At 36.2% G+C, this 15,000-nt stretch overlaps 1 protein-coding gene across 2 annotated transcripts in view; it reads right to left on the bottom strand.

Annotated features, from left to right (window-relative positions):
- Positions 1 to 6,654: 6,654 nt before the first annotated feature.
- LOC149134277 (uncharacterized) overlaps positions 6,655 to 15,000 on the bottom strand; it is a 12,771-nt gene continuing 4,425 nt past the window's right edge. Inside the window, exons 2-5 of one of the 2 annotated variants that reach the window (XM_089358094.1) lie at positions 12,999 to 13,198; positions 12,073 to 12,216; positions 8,793 to 9,896; positions 6,655 to 6,822 (exon numbers count right to left, since the gene is read on the bottom strand). In XM_089358094.1, the coding sequence (XP_089214220.1) occupies positions 6,659 to 6,822; positions 8,793 to 9,896; positions 12,073 to 12,216; positions 12,999 to 13,198 (1,612 nt within the window). In that variant the 3' untranslated portion in view covers positions 6,655 to 6,658. The remainder of the gene's footprint in view (positions 6,823 to 8,792; positions 9,897 to 12,072; positions 12,217 to 12,998; positions 13,199 to 15,000) is intronic. The other variant, XM_089358095.1, reaches the window with a different exon arrangement.

Raw genomic sequence — 15,000 nt, 5'->3', positions numbered from 1 at the left:
GAGAAAACGAGTCACCTTGGAAGATTCCCCTTTTAATATTAACTTCTCCAAGGAATACATTACTTGAGTACAATTTGGTTTTCCACTCTTTCATGCTATGCATCAGAAAATCTGTGATGTTGTCAGCAACACCAAACATCTGCAAGCATTCAACGATCCAAGAATGAGGCTTCATATCGTATGCCTTTTTAAAATCAATCCAAGCCATAGACAATGTTTTATGATGTTTTTCACAATGCCTCAAAACTGTTTTATCGATGACCAGGTGATCTTTGGTAATCTGAGAACTCTTCCTACATCTTTTTTGTTCTCTTGGTAGTATTTCTTCCTGTGCCAGGAAAGTGTATGTCTTTGCCGCACATATTCCAGTGAGTATCTTCCAGATTATGTTTAGGCATAATGTTGGCATAGCTTCCAGTGTATGTAGGTCCCAACTCTGTCGTGTCTCTGAATATATTCCTTCTTAGCCAGGACTGGGCATCCAGAGACAATATGATTCATTGTTTCTTGTCCATCTTCACATGTTCTGCAGTTACTTGTTATGTTTTTTTTTTCTCATTATATGTTTTTGGTAATTTCTGGTGGGGGAGGCTTTGGTCTTGTGCTGCAATTAAAAATCCTTCAGTCTCTGCTTTGAGTCCTGAGCTTCTCAACCATTGCTGGGATTTTGCTGTTGGGGCTGCATCGATATCTACTTTATTTTTGCCAAGTTCTTGGTAGAATCTTTTGGGTTGGAGTTGAACTGTTTGTTTTGTTTAAAGAAACGTTACTACTACTACTACTACTACTACTACTACTACTACTACTACTACTACTACTACTACTACTACTGCTACTGCTACTACTACTACTACTACTACTACTACTACTACTACTACTACTACTATTATTATTATTATTATTATTATTTATTTATTAATTTATTATCTGCATGCTTGTTACGGTCACTCGCCGAGACACATCCAGCGTCCTAGGGCGAGAGGAGGTTAAGAGATGTTACAGTATGACTGAAAGATTAGGGAGAGGATGTGGCAGGGGCAGTAGCGAAATATCTTCATGAAATACAACACAAGCACTAAAATTGATAGGGTTTTCCTAAGGATGTCGGCAGTACTTGTCAGCACAATCTTTTGGATTTCTCTGAGAGAGGGTTCACTTGGGATATTATCTAGATCCTTCTGACATCCGTTTTTGTTTTTTTTTATCATACCTAGGTTACCCATAATAACAGGAAGAGTTCTCGCTTTAACATGCCACATCTTTTGTATTTCAATTTCCAGGTCCTTATATTTACGTAATTTGTCAAATTCCATTACAGATATAATCTCATCAGTGGGAACACTTACACTTACAAGTATTTTCTTCTCAGTCTTTAATGACTATGTCTGGTAGATTAGCTTCAATCGTTCTGTCGGTGCTGACTGGAAAATCTCAGAGGATAGTGACATTTTACATTCAACGACTGGCTCAGGATGATGTTCATGCTAGTAAGCAAGAGTGCTGATTTTGTAGTGGTCTATTGTTTCATCAAATTTATCACAGAATCAGCATTTAGGGTCAGAACTGACTTGAAGAACGTTAGCCTGGTTGTTTTTGCTAAGCAAGATTTGATCTTTTGCAGCCGATATGAAACTTTCAGTCTCTGCTTTCAGTCCTGAGCTTCTCAGCCACTGATGGGTTGTTCCTTGGTCTAAATCAGTATTTCGGCATGCGGAGGCTTCTAGCTCCACCACTCCTCAATTTCTTTCTACCCGTCCCTTTTTGCAGTCTGTTTAATTTGCTTTGCTTTTTTCGTGGCAGTGATTTCCGATTCTCCATCTAATTCAGGTTTAATGCCAAGTTCCCTCGAGAATTTGCAAGCTTCCTTGACAATAGAATGTGATTTTCTGCTGCATTTATTATTATTATTATTATTATTATTATTATTATTATTATTATTATTATTATTATTGTCTTTTCCAAGCTTCTATCGCTGGAGACGTACTACGGTACCAGCAGCTGTTCACTACAATTGAAGCACAATCCGGAGTATTGGAGCGGTTCCAAGCAGTGCTGTTTTCTGCAAGTGCCCAGCCCTTATTGCAGCCCCTATTTGTTCCATCTACTTCTCGAGATTTTTACTCACTGTTCTCAGGTCTCCAACAATTATTGGCACTACTGCTACCTTTTTCATCGACCACAACTGCTTAACCTCCCAAGCTAACCTGTCATACTTCTCGACTTTTCTTTCTTCCTTATCGCATACCTCGTTGTCAGCTGGGCATGCTCTGTCTATGCTCCAGCATAGTTTATTTTCTTTCTCAATTAACTTTATGTCTGGTTTCCTATTCTCAATCTCGTGGTCGCACTGAATCATAAAATTCCACAGAATCTTTGCATTAACATTTTCGATGATGCCTTCAGGTTTGTAGTCGTACCATTATTATTATTATTATTATTATTATTATTATTATTATTATTATTATTATTCAGTAGTTTTATTTTTATAACGTGCTTTCACTTCACTACCGAGCGCAGCTCTGTGCGCCTTGGGTATGTGCTGTGGTTTGCTGTGGTGCTCTTATGTTTACTGTATTGAAATTGTTTTGCGTAGAATGTGTGCAGTACCCAGTAGTGCAATTTTCTGTATGTTATATATATTTGTAAGTCCTGGTGTTTTTGTTATGTATTTGTCTGAATATTTTTTTATTATACCTAAGGCACCTACTATGATAGGAATTGTTTCTGTTTTTAGATTCCACATTCGAGTTATCTCTATTTCCAGGTCTTTGTATTTTGAAAGTTTTTCGATTTCTTTTAGAGAAACGTTGTCATCTGCTGGTATTGAAACATCAATTAGAAGGCATTTTTTTCCTTCATGATCTTTGACAACTATATCTGGTCTATTCGCCTTAATTTCTCTATCTGTGTGTATTGGCATATCCCAGAGTATGGTTGCTTTCTCGTTTTCTGTGACCTTTTCTGGCGTGTGTTTATACCATCTTTTTTCTGTTGCTATTCCATAATGTTGGCATAGCTTCCAGTGTATATAGGTCCCAGCTCTGTCGTGTCTGTGAATATATTCCTTCTTAGCCAGGACTGGGCAGCCAGAGATAATATGATTTATTGTTTCTTGTCGATCTCCACATATTCTACAGTTACTTGTTATATTTCTTTTCATTATGTGTTTTTGGTAATTTCTGGTGGGGAGGCTTTGGTCTTGTGCAGCAATTAAAAATCCTTCAGTCTCTGCTTTGAGTCCTGAGCTTCTCAGCCATTGCTGGGATTTTTCTCTGTCTATTTCTTTCGCATTTAGTTTAGCCCAGTATTTACCATGTAGGGGCTTTTCTTGCCATCGTTTTATCATGGTCCGTTGCTGTTCTAGTTTTAGTTTGGATTTCATTTGTTTTATAGCTTTTGTTGTTTCTTCTTCTTCTTCTTCGTATTTGTTAGGTAGATTGATTTCTTGTTTGTATTTGTCAGCTTCCTTAAATACTGAAAACAGTTTTTTGTTTTGCTCGTGTTTTGTGGCTATTTGTATTAGTTTCCCTTGCTTCTGGAGTAGGTATTTTTGCAGTCCTATGGTGGTTATTTTATAATAGTTTTCTAGCTGTATAAGACCCCTGCCACCTTCTGTGTGTTGTATATATAGCCTTTCTATGTCAGATTTTGGGTGGTGCATCCTATATCCTGTCATTATTTTTCTTGTTTTCCTGTCTATTTTACATAGTTCGTTTAGTGTCCAGTTAAGGATGTTGTAGCTGTAGCTTATAACTGGGACAGCTAAAGTGTTGATACCCATTATCTTGTTTTTAGCATTGAGCTCTGTTTTTAGTATTGATCTAACTCGTCTATAGTACTCTTTCTTTATTTTTTCTTTCATTTGTGTATGTTGTATCCTATCTAGTTCATTGACTCCTAAATACTTATATGGTTGGCTTTCGTCTAGTTCTCTTATTTCATTGGCTTTATCTAGTGTTATATTGCTACTTTTAACTAATTTTCCTCTTTTCAGGGTTGCTTTGGCACATTTTTCTAATCCGAATTTCATTTCTATTTCCTTGGTAAAGCCGTGTACTGTCTGTAGTAGTGTTTCTAGCTCTTTGTCGTTTTTTGCATATAATTTTAGGTCATCCATATATAGAAGGTGGCTGACTGTTTTTCCATAGCATTTGTAACCGCATCCAGTTCTATTTAGCAATTCTGTTAGAGGTGTGAGTGCCAGGCAGAACAGGAGTGGAGAGAGCGTGTCTCCCTGGAATATTCCTCTTCTAATGGGGTGGGGATGGCTTTCGTTTTCACAAGTCCCTCTTTTGTTTGGAGCTGTAGCACTGTCTGCCATTTGTTCATTGAGTGCTCTATGTATTTTATGATAATTGGTGCCACCTTGTTTATGGCTAGTGTTTCCAGAATCCACGTGTGGGGAACACTGTCGAAAGCCTTTTGGTAGTCCACCCAGGCCATACTGAGGCCTTTCTTCTTTCTGCGGCTGTCTTCAGTTATGGCTTTATTGATCAATAATTGATCTTTACAGCCGTATGAGCCCTTGCAGCATCCCTTCTGCTCTTCTGGAAACAGGTTGTTATTTTCCAGGTGTTTACTCACTCTCTGCGATATTATTGCAGTAAAGGCTTTGTAGATCGTAGGGAGACAGGTTATAGGTCTATAGTTTTGTGGTTTCTCCGTTTCCGTGTATTTGGGGATTAAGATGGTTTTCCCTTTTGTGAGCCATTCAGGCATTGTTTCTGGATCTGCTATTATGTTGTTAAAGTTTTCTGCCAGCTTTTTATGCATTGCTGGCAGGTGTTTTAACCAGAAATTGGGGATCTTGTCGTGTCCAGGTGCTTTCCAGTTGCTTAGTCTTTGCAGTGTCTGGGTGACCTCTTCAGTTGTTATAGGGGCCCAGAGTTGCTCAGGTGCTAAGTTCGTTGTTTTAATGGTCCTTTTTTGGGGTTGTTGCTTCACCGACCATATTTGTTTCCAGAATTTCTCTAGTTCTTCTGCTGTTGGTGCTGAAGTAATGTCTATTTTATTTTTACCCAGTTCTTGGTAGAGTTTTTTGGGGTTGGATTTGAACTGTTTGTTTTGTTCAAAGAAACGTTGGCGTTTCTCATACCGGCGGATCCTCTGTGCTTTGGCAAGGATGTCTTGCTTTAGTTTTTCTTTTGCCTCAGGTAAGTCTTTTTCTGTAATGCTGTATTTGTACAGTATTTTTGTTTTCTTCTTGTTACTTAGTAGTGTTGATTGTTTACTAATTTCGTTGAGAATCGATAAATCTTTTCTCTTTTTTTTAATTTTGTTCTGGATGTTATTTATCCACAAGGTCTGTTTGGGTGGTAGAACTCCTGTTCGGATGGGTTTGAGTGAGTATCCTGCTTCTTTTGTGGCTGCAGTGGCTGCCGCATATATCATGTCATTTAGCTCAGTGATATTGCCTGTTGTTTCTGTGGTTGTTAGTTCCGTGACGGCCAGGGTTATGCTATTTATTATTGATGTTGTTTTATTGTCTATTTTATTATTATTATTATTATTATTATTATTATTATTATTATTATTATTATTATTATTATTATTATTATTATTATTATTATTCAATAGTTTTATTTTTATAACGTGCTTTCACTTCACTACCGAGCGCAGCTCTGTGCGCCTTGGGTATGTGCTGTGGTTTGCTGTGGTGCTCTTATGTTTACTGTATTGAAAGTGTTTTGCGTAGAATGTGCAGTACCCAGTAGTGCAATTTTCTGTATGTTATATATATTTGTAAGTCCTGGTGTTTTTGTTATGTATTTGTCTGAATATTTTTTTATTATACCTAAGGCACCTACTATGATAGGAATTGTTTCTGTTTTTAGATTCCACATTCGAGTTATCTCTATTTCCAGGTCTTTGTATTTTGAAAGTTTCTCCATTTCTTTTAGAGAAACGTTGTCATCTGCTGGTATTGATACATCAATTAGAAAGCATTTTTTTTTCATGATCTCTGACAACTATATCTGGCCTATTGGCCTTAATTTCTCTATCTGTGTGTATTGGCATATCCCAGAGTATGGTTGCTTTCTCGTTGTCTGTGACCTTTTCTGGCGTGTGTTTATACCATCTTTTTTCTGTTGTTATTCCATAGTGTTGGCATAGCTTCCAGTGTATGCAGGTCCCAACTCTGTCGTGTCTGTGAATATATTCCTTCTTAGCCAGGACTGGGCAGCCAGAGATAATATGATTTATTGTTTCTTGTCCATCTCCACATATTCTACAGTTATTTGTTATGTTTCTTTTCATTATTATTATTATTATTATTATTATTATTATTATTATTATTATTATTATTATTATTATTATTACTAGGCAACGAACTCGCAGAATCGTTAGCGCTCTGGACGAAATGCTTAGTGGCATTTTGCACGTCGAAGTTGACTTTGCTATTCATCCTTTCGGCGTTGATTAAATAAGTACCAGTTACGCACTGGAGTCATTGTAATCGACTTAATCCCTTCCCCACAGCTGCCCTTGTGACAAATTTGAAATTATTGTTATTTCTTTGAGTAGCGAGTGATCGTATGTAAATGATTTACGAACATGATTTTCAAGCGTGAATCTTCCAGGATCATATTCTGGACGGAAATAAAAAAGTTCTTTTTATATGGTTTTGAAATATCGTTCTTTGGAATTTGGTCATTCTTCAGCATTTATTATCGACATTATTCACAGAATATGTGAATGTATGCTTAGTTAGTAGTTTGCTAAATAAGAATGGAATTAAAATGGGTTGAACCGAAATAATTGGCCCGATCCCAATCACATAGTAGCTGTATTCGTAAGTGTTCATGTATTCTGAGAAGATTCCTGCAAACAAGAAGAACAAGAACAACATTAAAGACGAGTCAAACTTATATAATTTATTTTTAATCATTAATATCTATGGTAAGGCGTCAAAGCACCGGACAAAATGCTTAGCGGTATTTCGTCCGTCTTTACATTCTGTGTTCACCTACCACCGAGGTCGAATTTGTCTTTCATCCTTTCGAGCTCGATAAAACAAGTACCAGTTCAGCAATGGGGTCATTCTAATCGACTTCCCCTTCCCCTGTACTCGCTGGTCTTGTGTCAAACTTTCAAACCAAATATCCCTGGTAAGTACTGTCTCGTATGTTCGTATTCATAGGGCCCGTGAAACGGTTTTCGTGGTTCAGAAGTGATATCTGCCCACCCTGCGTGGCGGAATGCCAGTCCATCCCTGGGTTGCTACATTTACAGGCGAGATGATTGGAAAAACCGCGAAATAAATTGTGTTGTTCAATAACGAAACGCCTGGACCGAGAATCGAAACCAAGATCTTCTGATTGTGAGTGCCACACCTTAACCATTAGGCCACGAACGTTCTTAATAATATCTACACATTGGTAAACAATATATAGATATTGAAAGGCGACGAGCTGGCAGAAAAGTTTGCACGCCGGGAGAAATGTTTAGTGGTATTTTGTCTGTCTTTACGTTCTAAGTTCAAATTCCGCTGAGATCGACTTTGCCTTTCGAGGTTGATAGACTAAGTACCAGTTGCATACTGGAGTCGATCTAATCGACTGGCCCCTTCCCCCAAAATTTTGGCCCTTGTGCCTAGAGTAGAAAAGAATTGCAATCCACCATTGAACGGGCTTCCGCACAGTTTCTAGCTAATTCCACACACGATCCTTGGTCGACTAAAGGCTTTAGTAAAAAGAAGGCCTCAAATACCAGACATTGGGCTTGGTTTGAACCCTAGATTTTGTGATTATAAAGCAAACTTCACTGTTATACTATGAAAGACAGCATGAAATTGTCTGGGCATGAAAAAAAAAAAGAAAATACATTGCCCAGATGCTACAGCGTGTGTTAGAACACGAGATCCCGTGATTATTAAGCAAAATTCTGAACCATTCTGTCATACTATGCAGGAATGGAAAAAATCTTTATCTCCATAGAAACTGAAAGAATCTCTTGTAGAATATATATTCTCTCAAATTGTTGGAGTTACGTAATAAAAATTGTGAGGATATGACAGGTTTATAGGTTTTTACACTGATTAACGAAAACTGATTATCTACAGAAACGATATTTCTTATATTTCATTCCATTTAAATGTTTCTAAATAAAATACTATAATTGCTGGCTGGAGATTACTTCCGCAACAGTCATACAGGAATGAGACGTTTTGGTACAGCCGTTTTGTCACCGTCTATTTGGCATCACTGATTCCAAGCAGACTTACTTGACAACAGATGTTTAAAAATGTCTGTTTTTCCCTCCCTATCCTTCTTTCTATCTGTCTGTCTGTCTCTGTCTCTCTCCCTATCCCTCTCTTTCTCTATTTGTGTGAGTAATTGTACTTCTCCTTGTGTGTATGAAGAGAAGGGAAAGCATTTACGGCAATAGTTCTGAATTGATAAATTGTGATATTTTCCTTTCTTTCTCTCCTTCTCTTCCTCTGTTTATTTGTTGGTGCTTCTAGTTATGCTTTTACTTATGCTTCTAGTCACGCCTCTATATCTAATATCTCCCTCTCCTTCCCTCCCTCTCCCCCTTACACCCCCTCTCTCTCCGTATCTGCAGGTATGCACTTATTTGTGCGCACGCGTGTTAACATCCAGTATAGAAAAGTGCTGCTGCGTAAACATGCTGAATATCTAGTTGGCCAGACCAGATCGTCAACGACCAAACAGCAACGACCGATCGTCTCATTTTTTCCTTGACACATACTTCATATGTATATATATTATCACAACGGTTGTAACTTAGTATATTCTGAAATATGGATAAGAAAAATGTTATATATTTACCTATCAGATATCCAATAGTTAAAATACCAGTTCCAATTGCTGTTTCTCCAAATCCCATACTTATGGAAAAGTATCCGATTTCGAAGTAATCCATAATAGTTACTACATACGTAGAGAATATGAGGCCATTTGTGAACATCATAGCAAATGTTAGCAAAGTCAAATATATAGCAGTGGACAACGAAGGATAAACACAGATCAGTAATCCGCTCATGCTGGCTGCAGTACTAAATATAATCCTGCTTGGGACAATGTTTTTATGTATCAACCAACTACTGAAGAAACAAGCCAAGACATAACCGAACGCCCCTACTGAAAATATACGGGCACTTTCTGTTTGACTCAGTCCTTGTTGTACGCAATAATCCGGTAAGATAGATACTGTTGTTATACAACTGCCGTACGTTATAATAACAGCGAAAAGGAATAAAAGGTAATTGAAATTTGTTAAAATTGTAATAATTTTTGAAGAAAATTTCGAATCAGATTTTTCTTCTCTTTGCACCTTGTCACTTTGAGCATCAATCTCCTCGTCTTCAGATTTTATAGAATTTATAGCTGTCTCTTCGATACCCAAACAATGTTCTTTGTCAGGTTGTGTATTATTTATAACAAATGGTTCGTTATCATATTTTAAGGCCTTAATAACAGCCTCACGAATATATTTTTCATTTAAATTGATGTCTTCGTTATGATTCAAGGAAGTGTTATCCTCCTCAGATATTTCCAGTTTGTTCGATATCGTTTCATCCTCAACGTAACCAATATTTTGAATTTGTTCCTCAGAATCGTTTGAATGTGACTTATACAAATCGTTCTGCACGTTACTTTCACTTACTGCCAAATTTTCTCTCCTCGTGTTTTTATACATATCCGTAGAATACATGAGAGCACATGGCAGAGTGTGTATGAAAGTAGCGGCCAGGAGAAGAAGACTTCCGCGCCAGAACATGAGTTCAATGAAGTAATTGGTAAGGACTGGGAAAATTATATATCCAAGAGATTTTCCGACCGTAGCAAATGCAATAAATTTACGACTATCTTCGCCGAAATAAGCTGCTAATCCATTATTTGCTGATACATTAAGAGAAGCACAACCAATACCTGTTACAAGAGAAGATATAAAAGAGTAATTAAGAAGTAGTTACTAAGTTTATCAAGGACATTTCTGAATAATTAACGAAGAGATTATTTTATTATTATTTTATTATTTTTTTGGTTCTCTGATTAGTAGTTTTACATTCATATTGAAAATTAGCTCATAACATTTACACTAGGATTAAACATCGTTTCGTATTCAATTTGCAAGATTCTTGATGTGAATTTGTGTATTGAAATAAATCTTGTGTCTTGGTGGAGTTATTACGCCAATAAATACAACACAGCACTGGTTAATAATAACAGCACTGATTCAATATCATATTCTAACGCCAATGATGATGATGATAATAATAATAATAATAATAATAATAATAATAATAATAATAATAATAATAATAATAATAATAACGCCAATAATAACAGCACTGGTTCGATATCATTTTTTTATTGTTAGTGTATTGGTTAAGTATTTAACCAACTAACTAATCAATCGTTTGTATAATGTGTTGGTTAAACAATCAATCGATTGTTTGTTAGTGAAATTTCTTTCGTCACTGCTCGCAACAAGTTTCTTGGCGACTTATTTTTCTGTCCTAGGTCTGCTAAGAGATATCGAACCGGTGCGTGTGTTATTAACTTTGACATACCGAACCCACCCAAGACAATGGAATTAAAGTTTATCACAGTAACACCATATAACTATAAAGCGCCGTTTAAACAGTCTGTAAACCTTCATTCAGTTTCATTTTGAAACTATAATACTTTCTTCACGCCATCAATAGTTTTGGTAAATATATAAACGTTACTTCATGTAACTTTTAACATAAACATCACACTTTTAATCAATGAGTAAGCAGCTCTATTTTCTCATCTTTTAGTACCATTGGAAGATGGTAATCCTGATTGTCTAGGACGCCTGCGAGAGTGGGGGTAGGGATGAAGCAAGATAACCTCATACCGGACACGTGGATTGGACTCTTGCAAACAAAGTGAACCCTACCAAAGCCTCCAATGTACCACAAGGTGATCAGCGCCGGATTAAGGTCTAGAGAAGGCCTAAGTACTTAAAATATGTTGCTGCCCTTATATATATATATATATATATATATATGTGTGTGTGTGTGTGTGTGTGTGTGTGTGTGTGTGAGTGTGTGTGTGTGTGTGTGTGTGTGTGTGTGTGTGTGTGTGTGTGTGTGTGTGTGAGTGTGTGTGAAATTTAAAATTTAAAAAATAATAAACCATAAAACAAATTTTTACACTTCAAAATGAAACAGAACAAGTAGTGAGATGGAAAACAATTCTTATTTTTTATACTAACACTTTATTTGCATTTGAAACGTTTTCGCCTACTTATTTTTTGTAATTGCAAAGAATATGTTCACATGCATAAAAGTTCGTCTTACCTAAAATGTCTGCTTCCATATTTAGTAGAGATAAATCATCACAAATATTATGTTAGCAAGTTTAAAGTGATTTCTATTATACCGTAAACTATTTACCATTTCTATAGTGACATCCCTTGATGATCTAACCAAGTGCTTATCTTGATTAATGGTTAATCTAGTTCAGATGGTGATGTTAAACTAGTGAATGAAATAAGCATATTACTCAATTAAGTCAGTGCGATTTGAACTTGAACTCCAAAGAGCTGAAATAAATACCACAAGAGATTCTGTCAGACACTCTTACACTTCTACCTCTCCACTATTCTGGACAAAGTACTTTTGGAGATGTTGACCTCATCAATGACTTCAGCTTGGTCAAATTATAAAGACTTCTTTTCTCTCCGAAGCCCATAAAAATACATAAAATGAAGATTTATGATCTGCGCTCTTTCGATAATGGAGTTATATATATATATATATATATATATATATATATATATATATATATATATATATATATATATATATATATAATATATATATATATATATATATATATATATATATATATATATATATATATATAATATATATATATATATATATATATATATATATATATATATATATATATATATATATACATATACAAACATATATATATATATATATATAGATAGATAGATAGATAGATAGATAGATAGATAGATAGATAGATAGATAGATAGATAGATAGATAGATGCGTGCAACATTTGTTCGTGAATGTTTTACTAAATTACTGGGCAACACAAACCTGGTAAAAGACTGAAACATCCCAATAAAACATAAATACTCGAAGAAAACGATGGAGCGCCAATAGAAAGTGTAAGACATAAGCTTCCCACAATGCCAGTGGTTCTTACGCCAAATTTAGTGAGAAAAATTCCAATCACGAAACCTAAGAACGAAAAAAGAAGAGAATAGTCTTTTAATGATTTACTGGGATTCAATTCATTAATGAGTTAAAATATGGTTAATGACCTTTTAATTACCAATAACTAATATACGACGGATCTAGGTTGGAATTTCTGACAATATTTAATTGTTCGATAAACGTAGTTGGTACCAAAATGCGAAGGATTCTGTACAGTTTTTGTCTACTCATTTCCACTCGCAAGCTTTGGGTCAACTCAGCCTTATAAATGTATGTATGAGTGTGTTTATGTATGTATGTATATATGTATGTATGTATGTATGTATGTATGTACGTACGTACGTACGTATGTATGTGTGCATGTATTTGATGTTCTTCTTTCAGTTTCCGTCTGTCAAATCCACGCAGAATGCATTTGTTGGCCCGGGGTTATTTTAGAAGTCAATCTCCCAAGTGTGCCACGCAGTGCCATAGAACCTGGAGCCATGTGGTTGCATTGCGAGCTTCTTACCACACAGCCACTCCTGCGCCTAGATTGCTACATTATCTTTTTTTCATATCTGTGTATTTTAAGAAGCTCAGCTTGAGCCGTCCTCCAAGTTGTCTGGATGCAACAATTTTGAATGAGTCAAAGTTCTCAATCTGTTTGATGTTTGTCAGTTACTCTCTAAAGTAATTATCCCAAAAATGTAAGGAATTCATATAATTGTACATGTTTTGAATATTAAACAAACTGGAATATGAACAGGTGGGCTATGACTGCTACTAATGATCAAATCGGGTACACACCGACAATAGGTACTTACCAACAATACCAAACACACTCGAAGGTAAAAATACTATCAAAAGTACAAGATCGTGTAAGTCCGGAAAAACTTTTTTGAATGCTACAAGGTAAATTGGTAGAACAGCAGTGAAACCAAATATTAGTATGTTGGTAACAAAAACGGAAAACACTACTAAAGCAGCGACGATGGTCTCTGGCACGGATCGTTTCTTGGTTCTACTGGAAAGACAAAGAATGAAATCTTTATTTAGTATAATATGGAAACTGTCAGAGATACAGTATAGAGTAGCGGGATGAGAGAGGGGTCAGAGTAAAAGCATTTACTTGTTTTAGTCATGCCGCCTTGAAGAATCGATCCCACTAATTTTCCTTATTTTTAGGTTTAGTACTTCATCTATCGGTCACTTTTGACCAACCGCTATGTTACGAGTGTGTAAGTGCAACAACACTGGTCGTCAAGGGGTGGTGTGGACAAACAGAGATCAAGCACATACACAAACACACATATACTCTGTTGTGCATAATAAGCACATTTTATTAACTATTGTATATGACTTCGCTCTACAAATGATATTCCAATTAAGGATGTATTCTATTTTATTAGATCTCAACTCGCAAATGTATTTACTTAGATCTGTCGAATTTACTAATTTGAGATTTTTGAAGAACTGATAATGCTTGGAAATTCTTCTTTTAATTTCGTTCGCTGTGAATCCAATATATTCTTTCTTCTTCTTATTATTATTATTAGAGGTTACAGTACATTAATAAATTGCGTTATCTAGGTTGCAAATATTGTTAAGCCTACATGTAAAGATAGATAATGAAATTTGAAACACAAAACCCAAGCCTAAAGTGAAGGGTAATGCTGCATGTTTCATACAATTTCAAGGACAAAAATTACTGAATGGATCCTTATGATATTTGGAACTTAGATTCAATGCATAAAGCCGGGTACAATGTAATATGTTTGGTTTGAATTTGAGGTGGCTTAAAGGGGGCAGAACCCCACCCCACATGAAAATTCATAAATTTCCGATGTTGATGAAATTTCAAACACAGGTAATTGACACAAACCAAGAAGTATTCCCAAAGTTTCCGCTTTTCATGAGGATTTTAAGACCCCTAATGGGGGCCTTAACTCCAAACTTTTAGTCATTTTTATGATCCAAAACTAGGTCAAAAGTACTGAATGGATCTTTATGGAATTTAGAAATTATATTCTATGCATAAGAACAGATAATGCAGTATATGTTAGAAAGTGAGGGGGCATAAATGAGGACATAACCCCCACGAAATACATATATTTTTGACGTTATATATATATATTTTGCTAGTATATATATACATATATATATATATATATATAAAGTGTAGTATATTGCCACTTAAGTGTGGCTGACCCCTAGGGGTGGATGTTACTGTTGCTTTTAGCCCCAGGAGGACATCTCCTCCAGCTGACTTATCGACACACGACTGTGTCCTGTTTGCCAAGGGAAGTTATCCCTCTCACCATGATCTGTAGCACGAACGGATCCGGATTTCAGGGTTATTTCCTTTCGTCGGCGTTCGACAGCCACTGACCTTGGTGAGAGAGACAAAAACCTGGCAATCTTATATCTACTTTTCCAGTGAAATTCTTCACTGATATCGAAAAGGTGAAAACAAGCAATGTTAATTCTCTAAATGAAGTATTAACAGTAACTGCACGATAAAGTGTAGTATATTGCCACTTAAGTGTGGCTGACCCCTAGGGGTGGATGTTACTGTTGCTTTTAGCCCCAGGAGGACATCTCCTCCAGCTGGCTTATCGACACACGACTGTGTCCTGTTTGCCAAGGGAAGTTATCCCTCTCACCATGATCTGTAGCACGAACGGATCCGGATTTCAGGGTTATTTCCCTTCGTCGGCGTTCGACAGCCACTGACCTTGGTGAGAGAGACAAAAACCTGGCAATCTTATATCTACTATTCCAGTGAAATCCGTTCGTGCTACAGATCATGGTGAGAGGGATAACTTC

The sequence above is a fragment of the Octopus bimaculoides genome, chromosome 9, assembly GCF_046866305.1.
Source record: "Octopus bimaculoides isolate indiv1 chromosome 9, ASM4686630v1, whole genome shotgun sequence".
Classification (NCBI taxonomy): Eukaryota; Metazoa; Mollusca; class Cephalopoda; order Octopoda; family Octopodidae; genus Octopus; species Octopus bimaculoides.
Note: the sequence above shows the minus strand (reverse complement) of the source record. Positions and strands in the feature narration are given on the sequence as shown.